The 17,308-nt window shown below is 44.3% G+C and overlaps 1 protein-coding gene across 3 annotated transcripts in view; it reads right to left on the bottom strand.

Annotated features, from left to right (window-relative positions):
• Positions 1-8,884: 8,884 nt before the first annotated feature.
• Positions 8,885-17,308, bottom strand: part of EXTL1 (exostosin like glycosyltransferase 1) — a 40,906-nt gene continuing 32,482 nt past the window's right edge. Inside the window, exons 4-11 of one of the 3 annotated variants that reach the window (XM_030218909.1) lie at positions 15,065-15,184; positions 14,680-14,812; positions 14,480-14,598; positions 14,265-14,360; positions 12,458-12,544; positions 12,118-12,278; positions 10,151-10,322; positions 8,885-9,361 (exon numbers count right to left, since the gene is read on the bottom strand). In XM_030218909.1, the coding sequence (XP_030074769.1) occupies positions 9,173-9,361; positions 10,151-10,322; positions 12,118-12,278; positions 12,458-12,544; positions 14,265-14,360; positions 14,480-14,598; positions 14,680-14,812; positions 15,065-15,184 (1,077 nt within the window). In that variant the 3' untranslated portion in view covers positions 8,885-9,172. Of the gene's footprint in view, positions 9,362-10,150; positions 10,323-12,117; positions 12,279-12,457; positions 12,545-14,264; positions 14,361-14,479; positions 14,813-15,064; positions 15,185-17,308 lie in introns of all 3 variants that reach the window. The other 2 variants (XM_030218908.1, XM_030218910.1) reach the window with 2 other exon arrangements.

A 17,308-nucleotide genomic window follows, 5' to 3' on the forward strand; every position in this document is an offset into this window, starting at 1 on the left:
CTGAGGTGCGGTAGAATTAGAAAAGGTGCAGAGAAGGGCGACAAAAATGATAAAGGGGATGGGACGACTTCCCTGTGAGGAAAGGCTAAAGTGGCTAGGGCTATTCAGCTTGGAGAAAAGGCAGCTGAGGGGGAGATATGATACAGGTCTATAAAATAATGAGTGGAGTTGAACGGGTAGATGTGAAGCGTCTGTTCACGCTTTCCAAAAATACTAGGACTAGGGGTCACGCGATGAAGCTACAATGTAGTAAATTTAAAACGAATCGGAGAAAATGTTTCTTCACCCAACGTGTAATTAAACTCTGGAATTCGTTGCCAGAGAATGTGGTAAAGGCGGTTAGCTTAGTGGAGTTTAAAAAAAAGGTTTGGACGGCTTCCTAAATGAAAAGTCCATAGACCACTATTAAATGGACTTGGGGAAAATCCACTATTTCTGGGATAAGCAGTATAAAATGTTTTGTACATTTTTGGGATCTTACCGGGTATTTGTGACCTGGATTGGCCACTGTTGGAAACAGGATGCTGGGCTCGATGGACCTTTTGTCTTTCCCAGTATGGCAATACTTATGTACTTATGTAACGCACCCTTAAATTTAAGGCGCGTTAAATGCTACTGTGCCTATACCATTTACATGCTTTAAAAATGCTAACGCACCCATAGCACGCCTTAGTAAACGTAGGTGTAAATGTTTGAACAATTACAAAGTATTTAAGGGGGGTCCTTTATTTTCCAGACACTGTGTATAATGGAATCTGGATGCCCTTATAGAATATACTTTTACATCTCGATTCTTATATATGGTGCCCAGTCCAATCAAAGTTGTTAAGCCAATTTAGTTGGGTGCATCAGCCAATTAATGTCAATAATTGAGTGTTACATGGTACTAATTGGTGCCAGTTTGAATTTCACACATCTGGCTATATGCTATTCTCTAAAAGCGTGCACCAAAATCCCATAGCATCACCCCAGAAATAGGCATGGTCACCGAATGTGCGTGGAGGATTGGGGGTGTTCTTAAAATTTGCACATAGTATTATAGAATACAGAGGATGTGCATCCAACCTGGGCACAGAAGTTGGCACTCGATGCTATTCTCATCTTCAACTGCCCATTATCAATTGAGCACCAGTTTTTTTTGGTGCTGATTTTTGAGCACCATTTACTAAATACAGTCCTTGATGTGCAGCATTGAGGTATCCGCGACCTTGTTGACGTCATGTATGTATTTCAAAGGCCCATCACTTGCCAAGTGCTTATGTGCACTAGGCGTTATTCCATAAGGTAACACCCAAGTGGACATGTGGGTTGGCCATGGGCATCTCTCCCAGTTCCACACACATTTATAGAGTACTACAAATTGGGCATGTCACCTGACACGCTTAGGTACGCCAGCCATTGACATGGTACAGTATAGGGGGTGTAGTGCTTCAGTGTGTGAAGGAAGAGCGGGTATTGGGGGGGGGGGGTGATTGTGTCTGATGACCTTAAAGCTTTCAAACAGGTAGAAAAAGCGATGGTCAAAGCCAGAAGGATGCTTGGGTGCATAAAGAGAGGTATGACCAGCAGGAAAAAGGAGGTGGTAGTGCCATTGTATAAGTCTCTGGTGAGACCCCATTTGGAGTACTGCGTGAGGTTCTGGAGACCGCATCTACAGAAAGATATAAACAGGATGGAGTCGGTCCAGAGGGTGGCTACAAAATTAGTAAGCGGTCTTGAATGCAAAAAGTATAGGGGCAGGCTAATGAACCTCAACATGTATATGCTGGGAGAGAGAGAGGAGACATGATAGAAACATTTAAATATCTCAAGAGCATTTATGTACAGGAAGAGAGCCTTTTTCAAATGAAGGCGAGCTCTGGAATGAGGGAGCATACGACAAAGTTAAGAGGGAATAGGCTTAGGAGTAACCTAAGGAAGTATTACTTCACTGAAAGGGTGGTGGCGGCATGGAATGGCCTCCCGGTGGCGGTGGTGGAGTCGAGGACTGTTCCAGAACTTAAAAAGGCATGGGATAAGCATGTGGGATCTCTTAGGAACAGGAAGAATTAGGGGTTACAGAGGATGGGCAGACTGGATGGGTCATATGGCCTTTATCTGCTGTCATGTTTCTATAAGAAAAGGGTGTACCAGTGTAATAAAATGTAGTAATAATATGCTAGTATTCTATAATGGAATCTTGACACCAAGATACTGTTATAAAATTGGCACCAATGCATGGTATTGGAGCACCTAGACTGAAGTGCCAGTTTCTAGAATTCCCCCCACCCACCCCCAAAGTGTTTATATTTGTGAGGGCACTTTTCTACTTGAATGTACACACGGTTGGTTATGATCGGGAAAGAGCTGTTGTGATCTCTCTGCATGAACAGAACTCTTCTGCTCGTGGGCTAAAGGTTGATGGGGCAAAAGCATCGATTTGTTGTTTGTTGTGCTTTTGCTTATGTCATGGCAGCTTAACTAAGACTAAGTGGCATTATCCTGTGCTCTGGTGAATTATGGGACCCAGGGTTTTTAATGACTAGTGGTTGGTGTCCTACAGTCGCATCACAAGAGTGTCTTTCTCTGGTAATGGTGAAGGCGAGAGGACAACTGCTCTTGACCACTTGGCCAACATTAACGCTGCTGCAGTTATCTATGTCAAGAACCAGAGAGGAGATGATGCAGTGGTGGAGGAAGGCAGGTAAAATCTGTGGCAGTAATTGTTTAAACTAAAACGTAAATAAGGAAGAGAATCAAAAAGATTCTCTATAATCAAAACTGTAAGCAGTGGGAAAAATTAAATATCCATCTGCTTGTGAACAGAGTTGAAACCTTTGGATAGATTAGAGTTTGTTTAACCTAAATCTTTTTTGTGCTTGAATTTGTCGGGGAGGATTTTTTTTGCCGATGCTGAAGATGTCCTGATCTTCCAGCCTGTAGCTGGGAGCTTATTCCTCCCTGTTTAATATTTAATTTTTCCCACTGCTTACAGTTTTGGTTATAGAGAATCTTTTTTTTTTTTGTTATATGTGGTTTGGGATATGTTTAAGCCAGGGGACCTGATGGGTGTGTCCTCAGCTACCAAAGGAGCTCAGGTAAGTGTTGACTAAGCCCCAACAGCCCTGGAAAAGGGGGGGGGGGGGGTTGGAGAGAGGAGGAGTAATGTAAGGATACACTAAAAGGCTGAGAATGACGCTTGCCAGGGGTTCAATTGCTACTTCTCCCACTGTGTGGCCTTCAGTAACTCATTTCACCCTCTGTTGCTTCAGGTCAGACCTCATCGGGCTTCTAGTAGTAGGTGTTTATGAAATATAAATTTAAGTGGGTAAGTTTCCAGCTAAGGAAGAGTTCTTTAAGTGTATAAAAGATCAGTGTTTAGCAGAGGTTGCTGGCTACCTTCTCCGCTGGATTCCTATTGGTAGGTTTGAGTCACCGATGGATCATCACTACAGAAAACGCCCAGAAACAGAGTGGAAAATAAAAGATGAGCCCAGAGGGAGGGGTGAGTGAGTACGGAGGGATGTGGGGATTTATGGGGTTCATCCCATAAACCCCTGTTTAAAATATTTGCACTGGGGGTGTCTTATTGATGCTTCTGAGTTCCCTTTGGATAGAGCCTTCCAACTGTTGCTGAATCTGTAGCTCACCTGGAGTTCAATTAAAGAGACGCTGAGTTACTAAATCTAAAATCCAAATGCAAACTGAAGCCAGTGGATGTGGTTCCACTAAAAATGGGCAACGTTGGCACTGTACCCCATTTTGGCCATCTCCATGTTGATGTCAATTTATAGAGTTGCTACACTCGTGGATCTAGTTTGTCAGAAAGCTTTTGACAGAGTCCCTCTCGTGAGATGCCTGAAGAAACTAGATCTGGTATAGGAGGCAATGCCCCATTGTTGACTGCATCCTGGTTCACAAAATTATCTACGGCAATGCCCCAGGCTACATGGTAGACCTCATAGACCCAACCAGAAATACAACACGATCAGCACGAACATACCTAAATCTTCACTATCCAAGCACAAAAGGTCTCAAATACGAATCAACGTATGCATCCAGCTTCTATTTAAGCGCACAACTATGAAACGCTCTGCCAAAAATAGTAAAAACAACATACGACCACCAAAATTTCCAGAAAGAACTAAAAACAAACCTGCTCGGGAAGGCATATCCCACCGATCCAACATAAAAGACTGAGTTCCTGCAACACAACAAAACCAAAGATTGTAATGGACACACCTAACCTCCCCCTTTGCTCCCTAAGTTCCCCAATATATCAACCACCCATGAACCCTATTCTAATATAATAACACCTTGTACTTGTTCATGCCGGAAATGGCGAACGCCATTACGGTACTATGTAAGCCACATTGAGCCTGCAAATAGGTGGGAAAATGTGGGATACAAATGTAACAAATTAATTAATTAAATGGCCAATTCTCTCAATAGCGGAAGATGGAGTACCACAGCGATCTGAGCTGGGCCCTGCTGCTGTTTGACACATTTATAAAAGATGATAAATTTGCAAATGACACAAGATTATTCAAAGTTGTACAATCTCTCGGAGTGTGAGGAATTGTAGGAGGACCTTGGGAGACTAAAAGATGGGGCATCTAAACGGTAGATGAAATATTAAATGAGGGCAGGGGCAAAGTGATTCGTGTCCCTTATATTGCCCTGTTCATATAACAGAGAGAACTGCCACATTCGATAAGCTGGGTAACATCTGCCCTGGTTGTGGTGCCACTGTTACTCATGAAGGGATGTAACCTGGACTGAGTGGCAGGGGTGGCTGTGGTCTCCTTGGGCAGACTGAATGGACCCTGCGGGTCTTTATCTGCCATTATTTACTGTCTTACTCTGCTGGTCTGGATGATTCATAGTAACATAGTAGATGACGGCAGAAAAAGACCTGCATGGTCCATCTAGTCTGCCCAAGATAAACTCATATGTGTATACCTTACCTTGAATTTGTACCTGTCTTTTTCAGGGCACAGACCGTATAAGTCTGCCCAGCAGTATTTCCCGCCTCCCAACCACCAGTCCCGCCTCCCATCACCGGCTCTGGTACAGACTGTATAAGTCTGCCCTCCCCTATCCTAGCCTCCCAACCACCAACCCCTCTTCCCCCCGCCTGCTCCGCAACCCAATTTCAGCTAAGCTTCTGAGGATCCATTCCTTCTGCACAGGATCCCTTTATGCATATCCCACGCATGTTTGAATTCTGTTACCGTTTTCATCTCCACCACCTCCAGCGGGAGGGCATTCCAAGCGTCCACCACCCTCTCTGTGAAAAAATACTTCCTGACATGTTTCCTGAGTCTGCCCCCCTTCAATCTCATTTCATGTCCTCTCGTTCTACCGCCTTCCCATCTCCTGAAAAGGTTCTTTTGTGGATTAATACCTTTCAAATATTTGAACGTCTGTATCATATCACCCCTGTTCCTCCTTTCCTCCAGGGTATACATGTTCAGGTCAGCAAGTCTCTCTTCATACGTCTTGGAGCGCAAATCCCATACCATCCTCGTAGCTTTTCTTTGCACCGCTTCCATTTTTTTAACATCCTTCGCAAGGTACGACCTTGTTTGTCTCCCTTTCCCGTTCTTTGACTCTGGAAAGTGTTTCTCGTGTGAGAGAAGAGCAGATTTTCTAACTCTTCCAGTATGAGGAAGGGAGATCTCCTACAATGTGTACATAACTCATGTCACCAGTAATCTAACCAAACACCATGCACACATATAATTAAAGTAACAAACCATGGGTTGGAGGCATAAAAATATGATTACAAATCGTTCCAAGGTTCTCTGTTTGGATTGAACTGATGCCAGAGGTGCAGTGGCCCTGGGCAAATCAGGCTTTGGTGCCACACCTGAACTTCTATCATCCAGGGATTGGGTGGAGCAATGAGAGCTACAGGGGTGATAAAGCCAACCTCGTCCATCTTATTTCCACTTTGGGTCAAGGTCCTCTTAAGCACGGTGGCCAGAATACTGATCAGGGTTCTCTGGTCTGCAGTGAGGAACAGTAATAACCAACTTTTATAATGCAATGTGGATCCTCTATTTGCAAAGGTTCAATAATTGACCCCTCCCCCACACTTCACCCTTGGGAATCAATATTTCTGCTTAGGGCAGAGACTGCGTGATGAGACACCCTATCTCGTACCTAATGAAGGGAGCTGTTGGCACCTAAAAACTTCTTAAGAATTGCATTAAGGGGTCCTTTTACTTAAGGGTTTGCTGTGCAGCGACCCAGAACTACCGCCAACCCCAACACGTGTGCCGGTGGTAGCTCTACCCCCAACACACATTTCCGGCGCTAGCGGAAAAATTGAAAACATAGTTCTGCAGGGGGTTAGCTGGTGGAAATCGGGCAGCAGCCGCCTGCAGAACTTCCCCCCTCCCCCGAGCTGACTGTTCGGCAAGCGCAAACGTACCCCATGGCCATTTCAGTTTTTGGCTATTTTCACCCACTGCGGTAAAAGGGGCCCTGGTGTGCGGCAAAAACGGCCACTGCCGCTAGTGCAGGGTCCTTTTTACCGCAGCTTTAGTGAAAGAGCCCCTGAGTTATCCAATAAAAAGTTTCCATCTTATATTCTTTTTACTTTGTGTATTTGTTGACCTTTATGATTTTAATTTCTTAAATCTTTTTTAAGGCAGGACTTGCTGTTCTAGTACCCCTTAGGCATATAGATTTTTAATAATAACATTTTTGTCAGTCATAAAAACCTGTCCAGACTGAATCATGTTCTGAATCTGAATCCTAGTCTTGATTGAACCTTCAGCCGTGGGAATCCCCACAGGTCAGCATCCTACAGATTAAACTGACTTGCAGTAATTGAAGGGGGGGGGGGGGAGGCAGAGGGGAGGGGGAGAGCACAACAGGATAGGAAAAACTAGTATGCAACAAGTTGGATAACAGGGTAGACCCTGGAGTAGATTAGGTGTCCGGAAAAAACGGGACCCCTTACCTAGTTTCAAAATACATTGCAACTTGTTTAAACATTTGTAAGACCTTTGAAAACACATTAGTCCAGTCTTTATTAGGAAAGTCCCTTAGCAAATGCTTGCACTGCAATGCCTTATGTTGTCAAAAAAATTAATCACTAAATACCATTTTGCTAAAATGGATCTTAATGGTCACTTTCTGGTCATTTTGAAAACGGGGATTATCCAGTTTTTACAGCATCTTGCAATAACTCGTATTAATAACAGAAATAATTCTTTAATAATAGTATATTTGTTTGGGGGTTATTTGGAAAAATGTTGGCAGTGTTCACAAAGTTCCTTGACAAGAATGTGGCTTAGATCTAACATGTCTAGACACATTGGAACTAGATTTGTGATTTGGCATTATACCTTCTAAACTCACTTATTAGAGCACAGCTACACCTGCTGCCAAGTGCAGGGCAGTGCAATTGTCAACCAGTTCCTCATAAGAATAGCCATACTGGGTCAGATCAATGGTCCATCTAGCCCAGTATCCTACTTCCAGCAGTGGCCCATCAAGTACCTGGCAGAATCTCAGAGTAACAGGATTATGGAATCTCAAAGAGTAGCAAGATTCCAGAACCCCGAAGAGTAGCAAGATTCTAGAACCCCAACAGAAAATTCCAGAACCTCAAAGAGTAACAAGATTCCAGAATTCCAAAGAGTAGCAAGATTCCATGCTACCGACCCCAAGGATAAGCAGTGGCTGTATAGTATTCTATAAACACTTAGGCGTACTTTTAAGCTGTTCCAGAATTGGCACTAAGCAATTCCCCTTTGTAGTGCCTAAAATGAAGCAGCAATTTAGAGAATTTCCCCCTAAATAATCCAGATAGATGTACGTGGAGGGTCATAGTACTGCAGTGCCAGAGTTGGGTTCCAATTGGGCTGAAAACCAATAGGAACCAGATGAAGTTTTCCAAACACAAAATCAGATAATTGTCAAAGGGTTTAAAGAGATTTTATATAAGATTATGCAAATTCCATGAGTGATTCTTCCTTCAAGGAGTTTTAGACATTAGACCAGTGGGAGAACACCTGCTGATGATACATTAATCTTGATAAGGTACTGTTAGAGGTCATGGCAGCCATTTTGATCAGGAACAGGAAGGATGCATGCAGGGCAGCGCTCTGGGCAGGAAAGAGGGGGCTCTTTCCTGCCCCGAAGAGGTCACTAGACCACCAAGGCAGTAGTAAGGGGAGGGTGACGGGGAGGGGACGGAGCGAGGGTGTGAAAGGGGGCGGGTGGGGTGTGAGAGGGGGTGGGGTGTGTGTTGGGGGCGGGGTATGTGTCCTCCTTTTTGGGGGTCCAAAAATGGTAACCCTAACTGTGTTGGGCACTCTCCAATTATTCTGAAATACTCACATCCATGTTGGCACCTATGTTGCCAGTCTGTCCTGCAGACTAGATCAGAAGAGGGAGGGGCATCTTCTCAGCCTCAGCCATTTCTCAAAGGGTTTCCCATGACACTGCCAGGGAGTCATCTGTAGATCTGGTGAACCTGCCAGGAGCCAAACTGTGATAATGCCTTTGGGCAGCAGGTGGCGCCATTGCCTGTGTGCTGAATATTGGGTCAGGAAAAAAAAAAAACTTTATATACAGCCACTTTATAGGATAATATTTTCAGTACTCCAGATAACTGGATATATTTATATGCATAAAAGAAAAAAAAACACTCTTTTGCTTTTCAAGTTCACTTAGCAAATCACAATAACTGTTTTTTAACAGATTTCATCAGAGCTGGTTGGGTTGAAAAAGAACTGACTCCATGATCGCTGCTGGCCTGGCTCTCTCCATTTTCAGAAACCGCTGCTAAGTCAACAGCTTCTTGTGTATAAAATATTTTAGTGGTCTAAAGCCTCAGAACAGTTGAGCATAAAAAAAAAATCATTCCAGACCATGATCTCTGCAATATTTTATTAACGTTTTAGTGGGGTAGGGGAGGGGAAGGAGAACCCCTAAACAATAAATATGAAAATTCTTGACATCTGAATACAAAGTCAAAGTCCCACAATGAGGTTGTTCCACCAGTAACAGTCTACTGTTCTGCAGAGTAATTCCAGCCTTTTCTGGCAGAAATGGATTTCTCTCGCTGGTCTTTTGTTAAAGACGCGTGGGATGCTGGTGACATATGACTTGGGCTCAAGTTCACGCTGGAATATTTGTCATTCGTCAGGCAGTGAATTACCCTCTTGACTTTCTAGGGCTTCTCTAGATACCGATACTTCTTGCGCAGTACAGACACTTGGTCCTTAAAAAGGACCGGATCGAAACGGAACTGTGAATGCACCAGAGGCATGTACCCAAACCAGGATACAAACTGATTGACGCAGTCCTGCCGTTGGGAGAAGCGCAGATTCACAATAGATAGGGTGGAGCTCTTTAGGTCCTGAGGAACGGCAAAGAGAGACAGTATGAGAGACAAAGGGGTTCGGCTAGATGCTTCAGTCTGCAGACGCTGTGCACTGCCAGGTGGAAGGTTCCTGGCTCAGTTCCTAGGTCCCTGCCTCCTATGGACGCTATGGAGATGCATTCGTAGCCCCCTGAGAGGCAGGAAAACTCAGTCATTGCTTAAAAGTAGTGTAATTTAATTTCCGTGTCACTGTTCTACTAGTAACCCAGCATTCATCACATGTTACAATAATTGGGAAAACCACTTCTGTTGTCATCGAATGGCTGGGTATAGGGCCCTAGATTATTGGGTTCCACAATGACCTCTGGCTCAGAAAAGGCACTGCAGCGACCATATTTGATACAATGAGTGAAAGGGGAGATATAAAATAGGGTGGGAGAGAACTTCCCAGGTAGCTGCAGACGACTCCAAAAGAGTTAGAATTACAAAGGAACAAACAAACCTGTTAGGTCAAAATAAAGAGAGAAAAAAAGGACGGGAAGAAAAGACTGAAGAGCAGATTTACAGGGTAGCGAAGCACTTAGTCCCTGTCGCTGTTCCGAATAGCGGCAGAAAAGTACCGCCGGAACAGCACAGAAGAACGACACCCTAATGCTCAATGCTAATGAGATGCAAATACAGGCGCACTCATAGCATTGAGCATTAGGGAGTTCGGCGGGAGGATTGTGCTTGGCGCATGCGCAGAAGAGTGACCTCGGGGGGGGGGGGGGGACGGCCCTGAGCAAAGGATCCCTTGTACTGGTGTCAGTATTGATGCAAGAATACCTGCTGAGAAAGGGCATCTTTGTGCTCTTTCCTCTGAGACACTTTGATTGGAGGTAGTTTAGTGACAGCCGACACCAGGAAATTCATCAGGATGTCTTCACAGTTTGAAATCTGATCAACCAGGCTCCTCAGTCCGGCAGGCAAGTAGTCCGTGAAAAGACTATGATAATACCTGTGGGAAACATTGGAGACACCAGGTGGGTTACACCATCAGCCATAAATAAGATAGGTCATAACTCATTCCTACTTCAACTAACTCAAAACTGCCTGAGAAAACTCAACGTTTAACTTCACTGCACTGTAAATATACTGACCGTGCTGTAGATAATTCAGTTCTGCTGTGCAGCCCTCAACTGTGCTATAGATTACACAATAGCACCATCAATGAATCAACTCTGCTTTAGATAATGTAAATAGATCAGTTCCACTTCAACAACACAACTCCGCTTTGCCGTACTGGACATTTGAAACCGGAAAGACATCTGAAAAGCACTCCTTCTTCTATGAAAATGACTTACACTTCATCTCTTCCATAATGTTGACTCTATTCCCTCCCCCTAGTCCCTACAAAGGAATACGAAAACTGGCAAGCTGCTTTTTCGGCATAAGCTGTCTTGCAGCTGTTGCATCTTCAGCTGCAGAAATCAAATGCACCATAGAAACACAGACAATGACAGCACTTAGAGACCATGTGGCTTATCCACTCTGCCCATATAATCTATTACCCTTTCCTCTCCATTAGACATCATCTGGGCTTGTCACAAGGTTTCTTGAATTCAGATGCTTTCATCTCCACCACCTTCACCGGAAGGCTGTTCCACACATGCACCACTCTTTCTGTGAAGAACCTCATCGACATCCCAAACACAAACAGTTTGGCATCTTCCCGTACTTAACTTACACCTTCCCAACTGCAAAGGTATCAAGTACAAATCCTCCTATGTACCCAATTTTTCCTTTTTGGGAAGCCAGCTTTGGAACGCTTTACCAAGACCCATCCGAACAATCGATGGCCATTTACCCTTCAGAAAAGCGTTGAAGACCCATCTCTTTAGAAAAGCCTACCTCAATGATCCAACTTAACTAAAGTCCACCCACATGATTCTGTATCGAAGACTGTTATACATCGACCATATCTCCTATTCTCCTTATGTTCATCCCCCATCATTTTCCTCTCCATCCTTCCTACGCCCATCTCCCTACGTTCATTCCCTTCTACACTTAATCCCTCCTATTACTTCTTACTTATTCATTAACCACATTATTATCATGTTTTCTACAATTTGTACAATCTTCTTAAAGACCTTGTTATTTCTTTTTCTTTGTTACTATGTAAGCCGCATTGAGCTTGCCATGTGTGGGAAAGCGTGGGGTACAAATGTAATAAATAAATAAAAATAATAAAAAGTATCCTGAGTCTGTCCCTTTTCACCTTCATCCAATGCCCCCTCACTCCACAGCTTCCCTTCAGTTGAAAGAGACTCACCACCTATGCATTTATACCATGGAAGTATTTAAGTCATTATCGGATCTCCCCTCTCCTGTCTTTCTTCCAGAGCAGTGCATCCCAAGTCGGTCCTGGAGTACCCCCTTGCCTGTCAGGTTTTTCAGGATGTCCACAATGAATATTCATGAGATTGATTTGCATACACCACCTCCAGTGTATGCTAATCTCTTTCGTGTATATTCATTATGGATATCCTGAAAACCTGACTGGCAAGAGGGATACTCCAGGACTCACTTGGGAAACACTGTTCCTTAATATACATATTGAGATCTTTAAACGTGTCTCCAACAGAAATTATGGTAACGAAAGGTGTTGAACATTTAATTTGTGCAAAGCAATGTCTGGGGCCCAGATTCAAACCTGTTTGTTTTACGAAAGGAAGTCAAATAAGCCTGCAACAGGGCATGAGGATAACAAGCATCAAGGACGTATAGCACTGCATCGTCCCCGTAGAAGGTACCTGTGGTAAAAAGCAGCTGCAGTGAGAACCATTGAGAACTCATTGGTCCATTTTGAGGTGTAACCCCATCGGTTCCTACCGGAATCCCAAAAGTGGCTTCTCATGGGAAATCCAACAATTCGGTCAGGGAAGCTCCTCCAAACGACAAAAGCAAAGTCTACCTGCAAACCCCAAAAGAAAGAGATCACCATCCAGGTGTGAGAAAGCCACCCAGCCTAGAAGATCCATGATCTTCTTCATCCAAACTCAGGACAAAGGTCATCTGAGACTCAAAGGAGGCGAGTCATAAATACTGACCACAGGTTGGGCCCTGGATCTCACCCTTCTGGACATTCCTCACCTCACTGGTTGATAGGATGGTGGATTCATCCAAACTTAGTACTGCATCTGTCAGAATATCATCATAAGGGTAGAAACGATGAGTCATCTGACGCACAAGAGTAAACAGAGAAGTGTCAGTGTCCATCATAATACATGTACATACATATATATATATACAGAGAGAGATAGATGTAGACATATAGATATTTCTCTAAAGAGCCAGGGCTTAGAAATGAAAAACGGACCTCCTTCTCATTGTATCTCTGTAGATGATCTTATTATCTGTACTTCCACAGAAATCAAGGTCAACCATCTGGTCTGGGTGATATGATCTTGCTGGGCCAATTTAATATGCTGGTCATTAGCTTTTGAGAGTTATTTTTTCGTCATCAGGTCAACACAAGTGAGCACAGGTGTTCTAGAACATTTTTATTAAATGTATCTCCATGTCTCTAAGCCAGGACTTCCCAAACCTGTCCTCGGGACCCCACACCCAGTCAACTTTTCAAGATATCCACAATGAATATGTATGACATAAATTTGCAAACTCTGGAGGCTCAGTATAAATAAATGTATCTCATTTATGCATATTGATTGTGGATATCCTGAAAATTCAGTTGGCTGTGGGGTCCCCGAGACCAGGTTGAAAAGTCCTAACATAAGCCAACCTATGTCACTTAGCAGTAGCAGCAACCTAAATCTTCTAAAGCACGAATTAACGGTAATACCTGAACGAATCACTTTCATAGTAACATCTGAGTACAGTTACAACCCTCAATAAAAGCAGGGGGGGGGGGGGTTAACCTGCACAAAGTGGCAGATATAATACTAATCACCTTACTGGGCGGACTAGTTGGGCCGTTTCGACCTTTATCTGCTATCATCTATTACGTTACTATATTAACCTGCTTGTTCAGGATATTCTTGCACAAATGCATTTCTGTGTGGTTCTCTAATGCTCCTCTGAAGATGTAACGTATTGCATCTGAAAGGCAGGAAGGGACAACTTAATTTATTCATGAATGTTATGAGCTGAATGACTTTCAGGGGGCTGTAACCAGGGTTGCCAGGTAGAAATTTTTTTTCCAGCCCAATCCAGGCCAGAAACCAGCCCAAAACCCGCCCAAACACAAACCCCGCCCCTGACACCCCCACCCCCGCGTCACCGGCCCCGCCCCCGCCGTCACCGGCCCCGCCTCCCACGTCATCGGGCCCGCCTCCCCGTCATCAGCCCCGCCTCCCCGTCATCGGCCCCGCCTCCCACGTCATCGGGCCCGCCTCCCCGTCATCAGCCCCGCCTCCCACGTCATCGGCCCCGCCTCCGACGTCATCGGCCCCGCCCAAAACGTCACTAACCCCGCCCAAAAACGTCACTAACCCCGCCCCCCGCGGCCGAAAAAAATCAAAAAGCCGCCCAAAAAGCCGCCCGGAAGCCCAAAAAACCGCCCAAAAAACCGCAACCCGCCGCGGGCAAAAATTTCCCGCGGCGGGTCGCGGAAAACCGCCCAATTGGGCGGTAAAACCGCCCACCTGGCAACACTGGCTGTAACTCACATTAATTAGATTGCCCTGCTCTGTCCCCAGACCACAGTTGTCTCAAGACACTACCTAAAGCTGTGTCCTTTCCTCCCCAGCTAGAAGTTACAATAATGGGCTCAGAACCAGCAGACCCGGGTTCAAATCCTGTTTGTCCCATTGCTTGTGAACTCGGGCAACTCACTCTGTCTCCCATTGCCTCAGCTTATTACACTGGTATATAATCTGTTGCAAAGCTCCTGATTTAAAACACAATATTAAGGCTGAAATGAAAAAAAAAACCAAATCACCTTCCTTTTCCCTTGAATGACTTTCAAAGGCACGGCTGTCAGAGGCCATCGGTCACCTGTGGGAGACGGTTTCTCAGAATTCCATAAGACCAAGATCTAAAGCCAAGAAAGAGACAAATTTGAGACAGGGAGGGGGGACACGGGAGAAGAGGGAGGTGAGGGTGAAATGGTACCCCGCACCTGAGAGATAAGGGAACGTCTGAGGGCTGACAGACCTGCGCACAGTGCTGAGATCCGGAGACTGCCTGGATGACCTTCAGGATAGGCATAGATTGGGAAACCACTGGAGATGACATCCAGATGAGTGCCGTGAACTTGCTGGAAGGCTTCAGACCTAAGACGAGAAGAGAGAAAGCTGAGGAACAGGGCAGTCCGTGGTAGAGTCTGCCAGAGTAGTCTCCAAGTCCTTCCTTACCACGATTGAGATAGTAAAAAGGGAAGTCCCTCAGGTGCGTGGAATATTGGGGTAGAACCAGGAGTCCTCCAGGCAGAGTGTTCCAGAGAAAGAGTTGACGCGAGTGCTGCCTATATATTCGATCTTTTATCATCTGTAAGAAAAAGGTTGTATGATTTATAGTATCTTACCCAGAGGGACAGGTCAGTGAGTTCTTGAGGAATTTCTGAAGCTAAATTCCATCCTAATTAAGTCTTGGGAATATAAACTCCCAACAAGGAAAACTCATTTCCACCAAAACCATGAAAACTGAGGCTGTGCAGTTCTCGGACTCAGCTCAGCAGCAGGGCTGGAGGCTCCTTACGTAGAAGGTCGTCAGAGGTGAGACCTTGATCATACACTTTACCTCCAGGGTGGTCTGCACAATCTTCTCCACAGAGGAAAAGTAGGCTTCCCACAAGAACTGTGTCTGCTGTCGGTAAGCTAGGATTTTATTGCTGTGGATGCAGCGCACTGTGGACGGGATCTGGGAACAGAGAAGACTTGGAGAGAGTGAAAAAGAAAAGGGCAAACATCCTAGCGCCCCCTCATGGTGAGGGTGGCACCTTCCTATTCATATTGTTCACCTCCATCTTCATAACATTTCAAAAAGCCTTCCAGTTTCACACATTGGTGGGTCAACAGCTTCGCAGCTAGGAAGAAGGCACAACCAAACTTGCAGAAACATGGAAATCTTCTCTCTCCACTCACACATTTCAAGTGTGAAGTTTATTCAGATTTGATAAACCACTAAATCAAAACAACCGTCTCAGCAATTTACAGTCATAACACAAAATAAAATAAAAGGCAAGCAGAAAAGAAGAGAAAAGAAAAGTAATGCAATCTACTGGTACAATATAATAACAACATACATATAGATATAGAGGGGTAATAAAATGAATAACAGTGCCAGAAAAGGACAAAAAAGTTATATCTGCTTGTTCCAAACTCAGCAAGATAAGGCACATTGATATCCTCGGGGCTTTTTTTGAGGGGGTACTTGGGGGTACTGAGTACCAGCACCTTTTCTATTGTCTGCTAAAGTTGACCCATTGACCCAAAGTTTTAATGAAAGAGCTCAGGCTCTACACACCAATTCTGCCTTGTCATAGATTCTGTGACTGGTTGCAGGGGGTCTGGCTATTGTGGGGTGGGTCCCTCAATGATCACCCCACCCCTGAAGGGTGACCTAGCATTTGAGTAAGGGCACCTTTTTTGCTAGAACGCACTGGATAAAAGGGACCCACGTGTAGGTGATCAGGCCATTGTGACATCACTGATGAGGTTGGCTGTTAGCCATTGGTGGAATGAGGCATTATGACATCACATTATCAAAAGTGAGCCAAGTATAGAACAATCAAGCTAATTACAGGGCTTAACAGTAAAATAACATGTCTTAACAATAGCTCATGTTGATAAGCCCCCTAAATGAAAGAAAAAAAGAAATGCCTGTAGAAATCAAAATCACTGCTACATGTGAAAAAGCAGGGCTTTTTTTGAGGGGGCACTTGGGGATACTGAGTACCGGCACCTTTTCCATTGTCTGCTAAAATTGACCTATGGACCCCCAAGTTTTAATGAAAGAGCTCAGGCTCTACACACCAATTCTGCCTTGTCATAGATTCTGTGACTGGCTGCAGGGGACCTGGCTATTGTGGGGTGGGTCCCTCAGTGATCACCCCACCCCTGGCATTTGAGTACTGGTACCTTTTTTGCTAGAAAAAAAACGCACTGGATATCCTAAATATCAAACAAGTCTGGAAAAAGGTTCACATGTTTTAAGCCCCTTTTTCGAAAGCTTGAGAAGACATTTCCAATCGTTTCTAATCATAAATAAGTAGACAAGTTATTCCAAAGGGCTGGACTCACTACGTTAAAGACAGAGCTTCAACTAGAGTCAAGACTCATACATCTGAGGGAAGGGATAACAAGACAATTTGGCTGAGAGGAACGAATAGGGAATTAGCAAATCGAGACAGAAATATTGGCAAGCCCACGTAATATATTAATGTTAATATTTTGAATGTAATCCATCTTGTGTGGGACAGGTAGCCAATTTTCTGCCCGCAGCAAAGGGGTTACGTGATCGTATTTTCTTGCTCCAGAAACAAGTTTAACTGGCAATTTTTGGATAGACTGAAGTCACCTAATCTCAGTGGTCCGAATTCCTTCGAACAAAGAGTTGGAATAATCTAGATTACTGAGTACAAGAGAGTGGACTAAAGTCTGTCATGCGTCTTCAAGAGACAAATGTTTCACTGAACCAATATGCTTTTGTTTGAAAAGGCATTTCCTGGGTAAGATGGGACATATGCAATTTAAAGGTCAGGTCATTATCAATTACCACACCTGAAATCTTCAGTGAGGATACAAAAGGTACCTGTATTCTAGCTATAAATATAGGGCTGGACTGGTACAAACTGAGTATTCCCTCCTCAGGAACAACACAGCTCTCGATTTAATCACAGCCAGTCTGTGATTACAGCAACTATAACTTATAGAAAATCTCGGTTGATAGTGATAAGGATCCAAATGTCAACTGTATTTACAAAAGACACCAGTGTTTCCCAAGTCCAGTCCTGGAGTACCCCTTTGCCAGTCAGGTTTTCAG

The sequence above is a fragment of the Microcaecilia unicolor genome, chromosome 11 (genome assembly GCF_901765095.1).
Source record: "Microcaecilia unicolor chromosome 11, aMicUni1.1, whole genome shotgun sequence".
NCBI classification, from domain to species: domain Eukaryota; kingdom Metazoa; phylum Chordata; class Amphibia; order Gymnophiona; family Siphonopidae; genus Microcaecilia; species Microcaecilia unicolor.